General features: G+C 44.1%; 1 protein-coding gene across 1 annotated transcript in view; it reads left to right on the forward strand.

Moving 5' to 3' along the window:
• enpep (glutamyl aminopeptidase) overlaps positions 1 to 15549 on the forward strand; it is a 61175-nt gene that overhangs the window by 31856 nt on the left and 13770 nt on the right. Inside the window, exons 11-16 of the mRNA XM_061885700.1 lie at positions 1354 to 1436; positions 3388 to 3524; positions 5490 to 5545; positions 5624 to 5774; positions 8325 to 8398; positions 11215 to 11319. Coding sequence (XP_061741684.1) covers positions 1354 to 1436; positions 3388 to 3524; positions 5490 to 5545; positions 5624 to 5774; positions 8325 to 8398; positions 11215 to 11319 — 606 coding nt within the window. The remainder of the gene's footprint in view (positions 1 to 1353; positions 1437 to 3387; positions 3525 to 5489; positions 5546 to 5623; positions 5775 to 8324; positions 8399 to 11214; positions 11320 to 15549) is intronic.

Consider the following 15549-nt stretch of genomic DNA (forward strand, 5'->3'; position numbering starts at 1 on the left):
CCATTTTCTACCTCTTATTCCCTTTTGGGGTCGCGGGGGCGCTGGCGCCTATCTCAGCTACAATCGGGCGGAAGGCAGGGTACACCCTGGACAAGTCGCCACCTCATCGCAGGGCCAACACAGATAGACAGACAACATTCACACTCACATTCACACACTAGGGACCATTTTAGTGTTGCCAATCAACCTATCCCCAGAATAAACATAACAAAAGTATAACATCCATTGTGTTTTTTAAATAAAAAATGTCCACTTAGTATGCTACATAAATAAAATAGAAGATTAGGTGTGTGTATATATATATATATATATATATATATATATATATATATATATATATATATATATATATATATATATATTCCCTCAATCTCCTGATGATTGAGGGAACCCCTCATGAAATAGTTCTGTAGAGATTAAGTAGTCTTGTGATTTTTCTCACACCTATATATATATATATATATATATATATATATATATATATATATATATATATATACATATATATAATCACACAATAAACTGCAAATATTTACACATATAAAAATATTCCACAACATTCTCACATTAAATATTGTATGTGACTTAGCACTATTAGCGGTGTCGCCCTCTACCGGTCAGATGTAGCACTACATGTATTCAACGAGGTTGGATCTTTACTCTCGGACAAAAAAAATACAAAATATATCACAAAGTCAGCAATTTCAATACAAAACAAAACAAATAACGTCCTGCACAAATTAAATCTCCTTACAAATGTTTGACTGAGTTTTGTGACCAAGTTACATACTGGGATTTGTCTTGTATGGGTCAATGTGTCCGTCGCTTAAAAGGTCCTCCAGGAAACAAGGACCGGAGCACTTGGTTGGGGTTGCACATTCAACATTCATACTTTGTTGTCCACTCGTTGTTAAAAATCAGATTTTTGCAATTTATTTACTTTTTTTTATTTTTTTACCATGGTTGAATGAGTGGTCTTCTTCTCCTTAATCTACTGCTGTTTCACTGTGACACATTCCTCACTGTTGCCCTTTGTGGGGTGGCGGGAGTACTGCGTACATGATCAGCCCCAGTTTTAATGCTTTCATCAATATTGTTGGTTGATGTTCGGAGGGTCTAATGAAGTTGAATATTTTACACAATACTATTCTGATGTCTTCTGTTCTACTTGCTCGTTAAACTAAAATATTAGTACACCAATACAGACCTTCTAATCAGACCATCCCGAGTACTTTCATGCACTTAATATTAGGTATGGCTTGAATATTACACACCATTTTTACCGGGAACCAGCCAAAGAATACAAATCAATTCGTGCATTGAATTTTCGTTTTTGTTTTTTTCCCGCCACAGATACAAGTGGACTATTCCCGTCAAATGGCACTCGGTGAAGAGTGACAAGAACATGTCACTCATGTTTGACAAGAGCAGCCCAGGTAGGATGTTCCCCACTTCATTCCTCATTCTACTTACCTGTGCTTACTTTGCCAGTTTATCTATGTGTTAGGGTTGTAGTAGTATAGTACTGATGAATCAAAAATTGTACTGTACTCTGTTTGAAAAGTAGCATTATCACTGGAGGATGAGGAATACCTAAACATGCCTCACTACACACAGGAGGATACAATAGCTCACCGGCGTCACAATGTAAACAAACGCCATGGGTGGATCTACACCTGACATCCACTGTAATGATACCAAGTACGAGAGCTCAAAAATTGTATTATACTCTGTTTGAAAAGTAACATTATCACTGGAGGATGAGGAATAGCTAAACATGCCTCATTACGCACAAGAGGATACAATAGCTCACCGGCGTCAGAATGTAAACAAACGCCATGGGTGGATCTACACATGCCATCCACTGCAATGATACCAAGTACAGGAGCTCAAAAATGGTATTATACTGTACTTGAAAAGTACATTATCACTGGAGGATGAGGAATAGCTAAACATGCCTCATTACACACCGTAGGAGGATACAATAGCTCTCCGGCGTCACAATTTAAACAAACGTCATGGGTGGATCTACACATGACATCCACTGCAATGATACCAAGTACAGGAGCTCAAAAATTGTACTATACTCTGTTTTGAAAAGTAGCATTATCACTGGAGGACAAAGAATAGCTAAACATGCCTCACCACGCACAGGAGGATACAATAGCTCACCTGCGTCACAATATAAACAAACGCCATGGGTGGATCTACACCTGACATCCACTGTAATGATACCAAGTACGAGAGCTCCAATATTGTACCGTACTCTGTTTGAAATGTAGCATTATCACTGGAGGACGAGGAAAAGCTAAACATACTTCACTACACACCGTAGCTCACCGGCGTCACAATGTAAACAAACGTCATGGGTGGATCTACACCTGACATCCACTGTAATGATACCAAGTACGAAAGCTCAAATATTGTACCGTACTCTGTTTGAAAAGTAGCATTATCACTGGAGGACGAGGAATAACTAAACATGCCTCATTACACATCGTAGGAGGATACAATAGCTCTCCGGCGTCACAATTTAAACAAACGCCATGGGTGGATCTACACCTGACATCCACTGTAATGATACCAAGTACGAGTGCTCAAAAATGGTATTATACTCTGTTTGAAAAGTAACATTATCACTGGAGGACGAGGAATAGCTAAACATGCCTCATTACACACCGTAGGAGGATACAATAGCTCTCCGGCGTCAAAATGTAAACAAACACCATGGGTGGATCTACACCTGACATCCACTGTAATGATACCAAGTACGAGAGCTCAAAAATGGTATTATACTCTGTTTGAAAAGTAACATTATCACTGGAGGACGAGGAATAGCTGAACATGCCTCACTACGCACAGGAGGATACAATAGCTCACATGTGTTTGTATTTGGTCACAGAATCCTTTAGAGGATTATTCTACTAAGGTCAAAAGTGTCCATCACAAACTCTCCAGAGAGTGGTGGCTTTTGACCCCAGGAAATTGGAATCCGACAGGAATGCAGGTTTGGATTTTAGGAGGAAGTGTAAAAACATTAGCAATATCTGGTAGGAAGCCCCCACAAGTAGGAGTAGAGGACCGATCGAACTGGTCACAGGAAATAAGTTGACTGACCGGCCCCCAGGCTAGAACAACAAAGAGTAACTATCTTCTATAAAATATATCTAAGGAGAGTTGTCCAAGAAGTCAGGAGAAGCGTAATCAGGTCCATACTTTTTTTTCTCCTGGAAACTGCAGTTCCGGTCTAAGGCTCGCTAAAACAAATAAAGCTTTTTGATCGACGATTCCTCGTTGTTTTCTTCTTGGCTCATCACTCATCACACGACCATCAAAAATATACAACAAATACTATTCACTAACGAAGGCAGAATCCTGTTTTTGCAGATCACGTTTTAAGTGACTACTCACCTTCAGCGGACGGCCTGCTGAAGATCAACAAAGACCACATCGGGTTCTATCGAGTCAACCACGAAGACCACATGTGGGACGCAATAAGCCAGCAGCTTCAAAACAACCACCTGGTACTTCTTTTGTTGCAAATCTGCATGTGCACGTGCTCGTTTCAAGTGAAGGCATGGAATTGTCAAAATTGTACGCTTCATGTACCAAACTAAAAACTAAGATCTTGTCATCGCTTATTCATCAAGATGATACGGGTTTATTGGTTGTGGCGTACATAGGGTGAAATGTGTTTTGTCACGTTTCTGGGTGTTGTTGATAAATGGTTTCGGCTTTGCATAGTAGAGTTTTAACTTGCACTTACAGATGTAGCGACCAACTGTAGTTACGGACAGTGGTTTTCTGAAGAGTTCCTGAGCCCATGTGGGGATATCCTTTACACACTTCGGGCAGTGTTGCTTAGGTGCAGTGATTTCTCCAAATTCTCTGAGTCTTTTGATGATATTGCGGAGCGTCGATGGTGAAATCGATACATTCCTTGCAATAGCTGCTTGAGAAATGTTGTTCTTAGACAATTTGCTCAGGCATTTGTTGACAAAGTGGTGACCCTCGCCCCGTCCTTGTTTGTGAACGAGTGAGCATTTCATTGAAGCTGCTTTTTATAGCCAATCATGGCACCCACCTGTTCCCAATCAGCCTGTTCACCTGTGGGACGTTCCAATGAAGTCTTTGATGAGCATTCCTCAACTTTCTCAGTCTTCTTTGCCCATACTTGCCAACCCTCCCGGATTTTCCGGGAGACTCCCGAAATTCAGCCGGGACAAATTTTCTTCCCAAATTCAGGCGGAGCTGGACGCCACGCTCCCTCCAGCTCCATGCGGACCTGAGTGAAGACAGCCTGTTTTCACGTCCGCTTTCCCACAATAGAAACAGCGTGTCTGCCCAATGACGTTTTATAACTGTAGAATGATCGAGGGCGAATTTTTGGTTTCTTATGTGGGTTTATTGTTAGGCAGTGTCATTAAAGTCCTCCCAGCGCGGTAACAACACACAACAACAGCAGTCACGTTTTCGTCTACCGTAAAGCAGTTCGTCTGCCGTAAACAGCAATGTTGTGACACTCTTAAACAGGTCAATACTGCCATCTACTGTACATGCATATGGTTAAAAAATTGTGACAGAGAATAGAACAAGATGGACAATTCAACCCTTAACTCAACAATGAGTAGATGAGTGTTATGTGTGTGTAAATGTGTAAATAAATTAACACTGAAATTCAAGTATTTCTTTTATATATATATATATATATATACATATATATATATATATATATATATATATATATATATATATATATATATGTAGGTGTGGGAAAAATCACAAGACTACTTCATCTCTACAGAACTGTTTCATGAGGGGTTCCCTCAATCATCAGGAGATTTTAATGGAAGCATTCACATACAATGGTTTATATAGGGCACAGAGTGGGTGGGTACAGGCAGGCGTAGGGCGTGATGATTGGCTCATGTGTTACCTGGAGGTGTTTCCGTCTGTGGCGGCATGTTGAAATGATTTCACTGCGCTTGTTGAGGGATGACAGATCTGGATGATATATAATAAATAGTTTCTCTTTTAAGCATAGGTTGCATCTTTTATTACCACTGTTGTAAGATGTGCTGGATGCAAGAATTTGCCATGTTATTGAATATTCAACATTATTGTCTTTGAGGTCCCAAATGTGTTTGCTGAGTTCTGTAGAATTCCGCAAAGTCTGGTTTCTAAAGGAGGCGTCTCAAAGTATGTCTTTGCCACTTGTGCCAGCTTTTTTAAAACATTTAGCAGGCATCAAATTCCAAATGAGCAAATATTTTCAAAGAATAACATTTCTCAGCGTGACCATTAAGTATCTTGTCTTTGCAGTCCATCAAATGGAATGTAAGTCCAAATTTAATACCAAATTTACCATTGACACAAAGTGACAACTTCACTGCTTCTCGGGTTTTGTAAGATTCAGGACTAGATTGCAATGAAATATTTTTCCAATATGTGACTGTGTTATTGTATTATTTATTGTCTTCTTCAAACAGGAGTTTGATTCAGCGGACCGCACAAGCTACATCGACGACGTGTTTGCTCTTGCAAGGTAAAGTCTAGATGATGACTCCGGTGCAATTTGTGATGTGTTGACTAACATAAAATGTCCGTGTGTGTGATGGTTCAGGGCCGACGTCATAGACTACGGCCACGCCTTCAACCTGACAATGTATCTCCAGCATGAGACTCACTACACGGTATGGAGTCGCCTGGCCTCCTCGATTGAATATGTTCGAGATATGCTATCAGGAAACTCCACCCTTTATCCAAAGTTTCAGGTGGGTAAGCAGGTCTGTGTCTTTGTTTTGAAGTCATTGTAACGACATGTGTACTGTATCAGCAGTCACGGGTCGTGTGTTTCTACTCTCACCCATGGTCATGAAGTGTGGGTCGTGACCGAAAGAGTAAGATGGTGGATATAGGCAGTCAAAATGAGTTTCTCAGAAGGGTGGCTGGCATCTCCCTTAGAGATAGGGTGAGAAGTTCAGTCACCCGAGAGAGACCCCAAGTAGAGCCGCCGCTCCTTCGGTTGGAAAGGAGCCAGCTTAGGTGGTTCAGGCATCTCATGCAGATGCCTCACCAGCGTCTCCCTAGGGAGGTCCTCCTTGCACCTCCCACTGGGAGGAGACCTTGCGGCAGGCCAAGGACCAGTTGGGGGATTACATCTCCTCTCTGGCCTGGGAAAGCTTCGGGATCCTCCAGGAGGAAGTTGCTAATGTTGCTCTGGAAAGGGAAGACCGTGGGTCTCTGCTGGAGCTGTTGTCCCTGCGACCCCATTCTGGATAAGCGGTTGAAGATGGATGGATGGGCCGTGCGTTTCCCACCTTGGTCTTCGGTGATGTCCGACTTCAACGATGGCTTCTCAAAATACAGTCATTGATGTCATCACATAACCATGCATCCATCAATTTTCTACCGCTTGTCCCTTTTGGGGTGGCGGGGGGGGGGGGGGGGGGGTCGCTGGAGCCTATCTCAGCTGCTACGGGCAGTAGGCGGGGTACACCCTGGACAAGTCGCCACCTCATCACAGGGCCAACACAGATGGACAGACAACATTCCCACACACCAGAAACCTGAGGGTTGCAGGTTCGCTTCCCACCTATTGACATCCAAATCGCTGCCGTTGTGTCCTTGGGCAGGACACTTCACCCTTTGCCCCCGGTGCCACTCACATTGGTGAATGAATGATGAATGAATGATTGGTGGTGGTCGGAGGGGCCGTAGGTGCAAACTGGCAGCTACGCTTCCGTCAGTCTACCCCAGGGCAACTGTGGCTACTGATGTAGCTTACCACCACCATCGTGTGAATGAATGATGGGTTCCAACTTCTCTGTGAGCGCTTTGAGTATCTAACAATAGAAAAGCGCGATATAAATCTAATCCATTATTGTTATTATTATTACTAGGGACCATTTAGTGTTGCCAATCAACCTATCCCCAGGTGCATGTCTTTGGAGGTGGGAGGGGCCTATCCCCAGGTGCATGTCTTTGGAGGTAAGGGAGGGGCCTATCTCCAGGTGCATGTCTTTGGAGGTGGGAGGGGCCTATCCCCAGGTGGATGTCTTTGGAGGTAAGGAAGGGGCCTATCCCCAGGTGCATGTCTTTGGAGGTGGGAGGGGCCTATCCCCAGGTGCATGTCTTTGGAGGTGGGAGGAAGCCGGAGTACCCGGAGGGAACCCACGCTGTCACGGGGAGAACATGCAAACTCCACACAGAAAGATCCCGAGCCCGGGATTGAACCCAGGACTGCTCAGGACCTTCGTATTGTGAGGCAGATGCACTAACCCCTCTACCAGCGTGCTGCCCACCACGTGACCATTGCTGGAGAAATACTATACAGAAACACGTTTACTGTGCATTAAATCTCATCAACAGTGTACAAAACGGGTTTTTTTCTGGTGCATTTAAAAATCAATGAACCCGCATCTGTCACGGCACGGGCTCGATCCTGCTTTTCCTCGGAAGCTGGGTCTAATTGTACCTCCGCTGGCAGAGTGCCCAGACATGCCCCTGCTCGCGCTGGGTGCGGCACGCCCACGCAGCGACAAGGCTGCAGGCAATTGGCAATCAACGCATTTGGTTCTCACAAGAGGGAGCGGCATAAAGACCAGCGGACCCAAAGAACCTTTGCCGGAACGTAGCCAATCTTCACAGTAAGCATCACGTGTGGCACCCCTCCCTCGTTCCTTACTCGCCCTCTCTGACGGCACACCACTGTTTATTAGGGACATAAACTGGGTCAAATTGTTCGACCGTACCGAAATAATACTAAAACTGGGATGTACAGTATGGACTGACCACCCCTTGGTGATGAGTTGAATTAGTCAGACGGTGTGCTGGAGAATGTTGTGAAGTCTTCAACTCACACCTCTGGCGGAACTTGGAAGAGTCCAAACGGGCTGTATTCTGGCCTCCAGTGTGGAAGTGACCGATCGCCAGGTGGTGGGTGACAGTCTTTGCGGAAACGTTTTAGCAATTTAAATGTATTTTTTTGCTTCGTTGTTTTTTTGCAAACCAGTTGAAGCCAACACTATGAGCTGTGTTGACTTACCAGAGACAACATGTTCACAGCAGAGTCTGGAGTGTTCTGTAGGAGTCCAGTGATCCCTCCGTATCGTGTGGCAGACATCCACTTGTCACGGCGGGAAAAAACACAATTCGATCTGTTTCTTCTTCGGTAGCTGCTTCAGGTCTGCCCGGTGCCTCCGTAGTAGCGCAATAGGTAGCTGCCGCAGACGGACATCCATCGCTCAATCAACACAGCCGGAGCTTGACGATGCGTTGATTGATTGACTTTTTGATTGTTCTTTTCTTTTACTTTTTATCAGGAAGTGTTCCGCAATCATGTCAAAAACATTTCATCTCGGCTCGGTTGGACTGACGAAGGAACGCAGACGGAGAGGTAGAGCACAACACCTTTCTTGACATTCAGTCGTAGAAGTAGCACCGTAGCTGGGTTGCAGTCACCTGACTTAGAGCCACTTCTGGGGTTCAGCCAATGGTCTAAGTCCCAGTCGGCTAATGTTTCTTTACCTGCGTCAGTGCAGACTTGGGTGTATTTTGAAAGGTTTAGAGGCAAATACTAAGTGATCTACAAAAAAGTATTCAAAAGGGATGGAGTGGATTTAAGAAAAATCATTTTTCCAAGATTCACCAAGACTTCACCGCTCACCTCGACCTCACGTCCTTTGACACCTGCAAGGATTTAGAGAGGAAAAGATTGGTCTTGACATCTGAAGGGTCCAACAAATTAAACATTAAAGACAATATTGGCGTGGAGGTTGTCTCCCTGTGGGTTCTTGCTGATCACACACATGAGCCGGAGACCGGCGTTCCGGGTTTAACAAAGTTTTACTTTGCATCAAAGTTCTAGCGCGACACTCGACTTTTCAGTCCAACTCCTCCGTGTTGCGCATGCTTCCGTCTCTCCAAGCCCTCCTCCTCCTCCTGCCCCCGGCCGCTGATGATAAGAATAACAGGTGATTAGACAGCTAGGCCCAGCTGGGCAATCTAATCACCTGTCAGCTGTGTTCCTGGCACACCCCGCTCCTGCAGGAAAGCGAGTGATCGTGTCGCTAACGATAGGATACAATTGTTTGCCGTTGATTTCCTGCTATGAATACCACGTTCATCTAAAACTCATATCTGCGGTTATTCTTATTCTGTAAAGTTCATTATTTTTGTGGCATTATTTAGCTGTAGACATTGTTCAGCAATGTTTGCTAGCCATATCAAGATTAATTTAGCCTACCAGCTTGTACCCGTGATCTTGTCCTTTCGGTCATAACCCAAAGGTGCTATAATGTGGTCATCCATGTAGAACAAAGCACTTGTCTTTCTTGCATTGCAACCTATACTTTTGGTTTCTGTTATGAAAATGGACGACAATAAAATGTTGGATAGGTCCAACAGTCACAATATTTATTAGTAGGATTTAACCTCCATCCATCTTCTTCCGCTTATCCGAGGTTGGGTCGCGGGGGCAGAAGCCCAGACTTCCCTCTCCCCAGCCACTTGGTCCAGCTCCTCCCCGGGGATCCTGAGGCATTCCCAGGCCAGCCGGGAGACATAGTCTTCCCAACGTGTCCTGGGTCTTCCCCGTGGCCTCCTAATGGTCGGACATGCCCTAAACACCTCCCCAGGGAGGCGTTCGGGTGGCATCCTGACCAGATGCCCGAACCACCTCATCTGGCTCCTCTCCATGTGGAGGAGCAGCGGCTTTACTTTGAGTTCCTCCCGGATGGCAGAGCTTCTCACCCTATCTCTAAGGGAGAGACCCGCCACCCGGTGGAGGAAACTCATTTGGGCCGCTTTTACCCGTGATCTTGTCCTTTCGGTCATGACCCAAAGCTCATGACCATAGGTGAGGATGGGAACGTAGATCGACTGGTAAATTGAGAGCTTTGCCTTCCGGCTCAGCTCCTTCTTCACCACAACGGATCGATACAGCATCCGCATTACTTAAGACGCCGCACCGATCCGCCTGTCGATCTCACCATCCACTCTTCCCTCACTCGTGAACAAGACTCCGAGGTACTCAAACTCCTCCACTTGGGGAAAGATCTCCTCCCCAACCCGGAGATGGCACTCCACCCTTTCCCGGGCCAGAACCGTGGACTCGGACTTGGAGGATTTAACCTGAGTTAGTTTATTTGCACAAGCAGGTCTTCTAGTTATGTATAGGACTGGCAACCACAAATGAACACAAACCAATGCAAGGTCTTGTTCTTTTCTTTATGTTTAGTTCTGCTCTCCAACACTATTAACATAGGAAAGAAACACAGAAAGTCCATCCATTCCATCCATTTTCTACCGCTTATTGCCCTTGGTGGTTGCGGGGGGTGCTGGCGCCTATCTCAGCTACATTCGGGCAGAAGGCGGGGTACACCCTGGACAAGTCGCCACCTCATCGCAGGGCCAAACACAGAAAGTTTGTCAAACAAATCAAAAGTTCAAGCAAACATTTTACAAAGTGATCACTGCAGACACGAGCATGGTCCGATTGTATTCTATAAGATAATGAAAGTGATATTTTTAAGAAACTTCCTTCGTTGCACTGTATGACCTTTAGGAACCAATTCTTTAGGGTCTCTATGAAAGATTCCGTTTTTCCTTGAATGCCGCAGGGCATATAGTATGCGCCTGCCTTGAATTACTGCCGGGTCAAACTCACTTCGCAAAATAATCAGCGCATGGAGGAGTCTGATTTCAATACCGGTAATTTGAAATCGCATAAAGGGAAGAAGAAGAATAGTCTCCACTGCGGTGTAGACTAATGGGGATCCTTAATAAACTAATAATGATTGAGAGCTGTTCAGTAGGATTTAAGGTCCAAGCTTACATCACACTCAAATTTTTACTGCATACCTTTGGTAAGTGTCGGAGTGAGAAGAGGTTTTAAAATAGTTAGCGCATGCTTACTTTTACCGCATGCCTTTGGTAAGCGCAGGAGTGAGAAGAGGTTTTAAATTAATTAAATTCAAGGAAATACGGTAGGTTCTATCTCTCTATTAGAACAACTGGAACAGCCAAGAACAGAACAGAAATAGGACATTTTTTGACCGAACTCGAAACTCGGTTTTCACTTATTTTAACGCTTGACCGTCCTGTCAGTCGAGAGGAAAAACAAATGTGACGTCATGTGCAACCCAGCTATGGTGACTACACACCAACATCACCCGGGTAGTGCTGGTCAAGTTCTGGTCTGATGTCTTGCAGGTTACTGCGGGAGACTGTGCTCGGTCTGGCTTGCAAAATGGGAGATCTTGATGCACTGAAAGAAGCATCCAACCTTTTTGACCAGTGGATTAATGGAAGTCTGAGGTATTTCATGTAGTACTGACCCCCACTGGCAGTATAGTGGTCACCTTGGGATGAAAACAGCATACAATGATTTACCATTTTTTTCAACTTATATTCAATCAATCAATCAATCAAAGTTTACTTACATAGCCCTAAATCACAAGTGTCTCAAATGGGACGTCGATGTGAATGACTATGAGAAACCTTGGAGAGGACCGCAGATGTGGGTGACAGGAGTCCAGTCTATAGTGGATCTAACATAATAGTGTGAGAGTCCAGTCCATAGTGGATCTAACATAATATTGTGAGAGTCCAGACCATAGTGGATCTAACATAATAGTGAGAGTCCAGTCCATAGTGGATCTAACAGAATAGTGTGAGAGTCCAATCCATAGTGGATCTAACATAATAGTGTGAGAGTCTAGTCCATAGTGGATCTAACATAATAGTGTGAGAGTCCAGTCCATAGTGGATCTAACATAATAGTGTGAGAGTCCAGTCCATAGTGGATCTAACATAATATTGTGAGAGTCCAGTCTATAGTGGATCTAACATAATAGTGAGAGTCCAGTCCATAGTGGATCTAACATAATAGTGTGAGAGTCCAGTCCATAGTGGATCTAACATAATATTGTGAGAGTCCAGTCCATAGTGGATCCAACATAATAGTGAAAGTCCAGTCCATAGTGGAGCGAGCATAATAGTGAGAGTCCAGTCCATAGTGGATCTAACATAATATTGTGAGAGTCCAGACCATAGTGGATCTAACATAATAGTGAGAGTCCAGTCCATAGTGGATCTAACAGAATAGTGTGAGAGTCCAGTCCATAGTGGATCTAACATAATAGTGTGAGAGTCCAGTCCATAGTGGATCTAACATAATAGTGTGAGAGTCCAGTCCATAGTGGATCTAACATAATAGTGAGAGAGTCCAGTCCATAGTGGATCTAACATAATAGTGAGAGTCCAGTCCATAGTGGATCTAACATAATCGTGTGAGAGTCCAGTCCATAGTGGATCTAACATAATAGTGTGAGAGTCCAGTCCATAGTGGATCTAACATAATAGTGAGAGTCCAGTCCATAGTGGATCTAACATAATAGTGTGAGAGTCCAGTCCATAGTGGATCTAACATAATAGTGTGAGAGTCCAGTCTATAGTGGATCTAACATAATAGTGAGGGGGTTCAGTCATTAGTGGATCTAACATAATAGTGAGAGTCCCGTCCATAGTGGATTTAACATAATAGTGTGAGAGTCCAGTCCATAGTGGATCTAACATAATAGTGAGAGTCCAGTCCATAGTGTATCTAACATAGTAGTGAGAGTCCAGTCCATAGTGGGGCTAGCAGGAGACTATCTTGAGTGGAGACAGGTCAGCAGCACAGAGATGTTCCCAACCGATGCACAGGCGAGAGATCCACCCCGGGTCCCGACTCTGGACAGCCAGCACGTCACCCATAGCCACTGGACCTTTGCCCCCACCTCCCACCAGAGAGAGGGGGGCAGAGTAGAAAATAGAATAAACGGCAGATCAACTGGTCTAAAAAGGGGGTCCATTTAAAGGCTAGAGTATACAAATGCGTTTTAAGATGGTAATTATATATTATCACATGGACTCAGGAACACTTCATAAAACTACTGTCAGTAACTACAGTTGGTCGCTACATCTGTGAGTGCAAGTTAAAACTCTACTATGCAAAGCCAAAGCCATTTATCAACAACACCCAGAAATGCCGCCTGCTTGGCTGGGCCCGAGATCATCTAAGATGCACTGATGCAAAGTGTGGAAAGTGTTCTGTGGTCTGACGAGTCCACATTTCCAACTGTTTTTGGAAACTGCACCAAATAGGAAAAGAACATTCCGGACTGCTCTAGGGTGAAAAGTGTAAAAGGCAGCATGCGTGATGGTATGACACAACATGTGTGATGGTATGACACAACATGTGTGATGGTATGACGCAGCATGTGTGATGGTATAACACAACATGTGTGATGGTATGACACAACATGTGTGATGTATGACGCAACATATGTGATGGTATGACGCAACATGTGTGATGTATGACGCAACATGTGTGATGGTATGACACAACATGTGTGATGGTATGACACAACATGTGTGATGGTATGACGCAACATGTGTGATGGTATGACGCAACATGTGTGATGGTATGACACAACATGTGTGATGGTATGACGCAACATGTGTGATGGTATGACACAACATGTGTGCTGTATGACGCAACATATGTGATGGTATGACGCAACATGTGTGATGTATGACGCAACATGTGTGATGGTATGACACAACATGTGTGATGGTATGACACAACATGTGTGATGGTATGACACAACATGTGTGATGGTATGACACAACATGTGTGATTGTATGACGCAACATGTGTGATGGTATGACGCAACATGTGTGATGGTATGACACAACATGTGTGATGGTATGACGCAACATGTGTGATGGTATGACACAACATGTGTGATGTATGACACAACATGTGTGATTGTATGACGCAACATGTGTGATGGTATGACACAACATGTGTGATTGTATGACGCAACAAGTGTGATTGTATGACGCAACATGTGTGATGGTATGACGCAACATGTGTGATAGTATGACGCAACATGTGTGATGGTATGACACAACATGTGTGATGGTATGACACAACATGTGTGATGGTATGACGCAACATGTGTGATTGTATGACGCAACATGTGTGATGGTATGACACAACATGTGTGATGTATGACACAACATGTGTGATTGTATGACGCAACATGTGTGATGGTATGACACATGTGTGATTGTATGACGCAACATGTGTGATTGTATGACGCAACATGTGTGATGGTATGACGCAACATGTGTGATAGTATGACGCAACATGTGTGATGGTATGACACAACATGTGTGATGGTATGACACAACATGTGTGATTGTATGACGCAACATGTGTGATGGTATGACACAACATGTGTGATGTATGACACAACATGTGTGATTGTATGACGCAACATGTGTGATGGTATGACACAACATGTGTGATTGTATGACGCAACAAGTGTGATTGTATGACGCAACATGTGTGATGGTATGACGCAACATGTGTGATAGTATGACGCAACATGTGTGATGGTATGACGCAACATGTGTGATGGTATGACACAACATGTGTGAAAGTATGACACAACATGTGTGATGGTATGACGCAGCAGGTGTGATGGTATGACGCAACATGTGTGATGGTATGACACAACATGTGTGATGGTATGACGCAGCATGTGTGATGGTATGACACAACATGTGTGATGGTATGACGCAACATGTGTGATGGTATGACACAACATGTGTGATGTATGACACAACATGTGTGATGGTATGACGCAACATGTGTGATGTATGACGCAACATGTGTGATGTATGACGCAGCAGGTGTGATGGTATGACACAACATGTGTGATGGTATGACACAACATGTGTGATGGTATGACGCAACATGTGTGATGGTATGACGCAACATGTGTGATGGTATGACACAACATGTGGGGTGGTATGACGCAACATGTGTGATGGTATGACGCAACATGTGTGATGGTATGACGCAACATGTGTGATTGTATGACGCAACATGTGTGGTGGTATGACGCAACATGTGTGATGGTATGACGCAACATGTGTGATGGTATGACGCAACATGTGTGATGGTATGACACAACATGTGTGATGGTATGACACAACATGTGTGATGGTATGACGCAACATGTGTGATGGTATGACGCAACATGTGTGATGGTATGACGCAACATGTGTGATGGTATGACGCAACATGTGTGATGGTATGACGCAACATGTGTGATGGTATGACACAACATGTGTGATGGTATGACGCAACATGTGTGATGGTATGACACAACATGTGTGATGGTATGACGCAACATGTGTGATGGTATGACACAACATGTCTGATGGTATGACGCAACATGTGTGATGGTATGACGCAACATGTGTGATGGTATGACGCAACATGTGTGATGGTATGACGCAACATGTGTGATGGTATGACGCAACATGTGTGATGGTATGATGCAACATGTGTGATGGTATGACGCAACATGTGTGATGGTATGACGCAACATGTGTGATGGTATGACGCAACATGTGTGATGGTATGACGCAACATGTGTGATGGTATGACGCAACATGTGTGATGGTATGACGCAACATGTGTGATGG

Source organism: Nerophis ophidion, linkage group LG24 (genome assembly GCF_033978795.1).
Source record: "Nerophis ophidion isolate RoL-2023_Sa linkage group LG24, RoL_Noph_v1.0, whole genome shotgun sequence".
In the NCBI taxonomy this organism is placed as follows: domain Eukaryota; kingdom Metazoa; phylum Chordata; class Actinopteri; order Syngnathiformes; family Syngnathidae; genus Nerophis; species Nerophis ophidion.